This window comes from Cynara cardunculus, unplaced genomic scaffold (assembly GCF_001531365.2).
Source record: "Cynara cardunculus var. scolymus isolate 2C unplaced genomic scaffold, CcrdV1 Un_Scaffold_10055, whole genome shotgun sequence".
Classification (NCBI taxonomy): Eukaryota; Viridiplantae; Streptophyta; class Magnoliopsida; order Asterales; family Asteraceae; genus Cynara; species Cynara cardunculus.
Genome location: NW_020205489.1, coordinates 1,745 through 3,073, shown reverse-complemented (window position 1 = coordinate 3,073; position 1,329 = coordinate 1,745). Strand labels below are relative to the sequence as shown.

General features: G+C 41.9%; 1 protein-coding gene across 1 annotated transcript; it reads left to right on the top strand.

Annotated features, from left to right (window-relative positions):
- Positions 1–5: 5 nt before the first annotated feature.
- LOC112505354 (pectinesterase-like) lies at positions 6–1,190 on the top strand (the record flags this gene model as incomplete). Its single annotated transcript, XM_025109274.1, has 2 exons — positions 6–174; positions 418–1,190. Coding segments are annotated over 2 exons (861 nt in total), but the record flags the coding sequence as incomplete, so codon positions are not given.
- Positions 1,191–1,329: the final 139 nt, after the last annotated feature.

Below are 1,329 nucleotides of genomic sequence, written 5' to 3'. Positions count from 1 at the left end.
CAAGCACAAGCAGGTATGTGATTAGGATAGCGKCAGGAGTGTACAGGGAAAACGTGGATATTCCAAGTAGTAAAAGAAACTTGATGTTTCTGGGTTCCGGAAGAACTTCCACCATAATCACCGGAAGCAGAAGCGTTGTTGGCGGCAGCACCACCTTCAATTCTGCAACTGTCGGTAAGAAGCACAAGTGTTGTTTGACCTTTTACTACTTTGTAATGATTATTTTCAAACTGTTTTATTATATATATATATATATATATCCAACTGGATTGGTCAAAAAAACATCCTTGTCTTGGGATTATCGTAATCTATGACTTTATAATCAAACCTAATCTTATACACCGACACATTTTATGTTTTAGCGAGAGGAGAGGTGTGTTTCTGTTTATTTAATTTGCAGCTGTGGGGTATATGCAGCGGCTGTGGGGACTGGATTTCTGGCACGGGATATAACGTTCCAAAACACGGCAGGGCCTTCCGGGCAGCAAGCCGTGGCACTACGAGTCGGATCAGACCTTTCTGCATTCTACCGATGCGACATGATAGCATACCAAGACACCCTTTACGTGCACTCAAATCGTCAGTTTTACATCAACTGTTACATAGCGGGGACGGTTGACTTCATCTTCGGCAATGCTGCAGCGGTGTTGCAAGATTGTGACATCCAGGCTCGTCGTCCCAACCCCAACCAAAGGAACATGGTGACGGCTCAAGGCCGAAGCGACCCAAACCAAAATACAGGGATTGTGATTCAAAGATCAAGGATAGGAGGTACGTCTGATCTTGTAGCGGTGCAAGGAAGCTTTCCGACATACCTAGGGAGGCCATGGAGGGAATACTCGAGAACAGTGGTGATGCAGTCAACGATAAGCAATGTGATAAACCCGGCAGGATGGTATCCTTGGAACGGGGAGTTTGCACTTGCTACTTTGTATTATGGAGAGTATGAAAACACAGGGGCAGGGGCAGATACATCGAATAGAGTGAGGTGGGGAGGGTATAGGGTGATAACAAGTGCTACGGAAGCTCAAGGTTTTACAGCAGAGAACTTTATCGGTGGTGGGAATTGGTTAGCTGGGACGGGCTTCCCTTTCTCTCTGGGATTATGATCATGAATATCATCATGTATCATGTTTGAACGATGAATTGAATAAACCACAACCACCTACTCTACTCTCTTGGTCTTATTAATTAAATGTTTTATTAATTAAATGTTTCTTGAATTCAATAAATGTATATATATATATATATATATATATATTAAAGGTCCATTAAATAAACCTCATATATAATCACATTTAGTGGAATTAATTAATGTGAAACATGTGA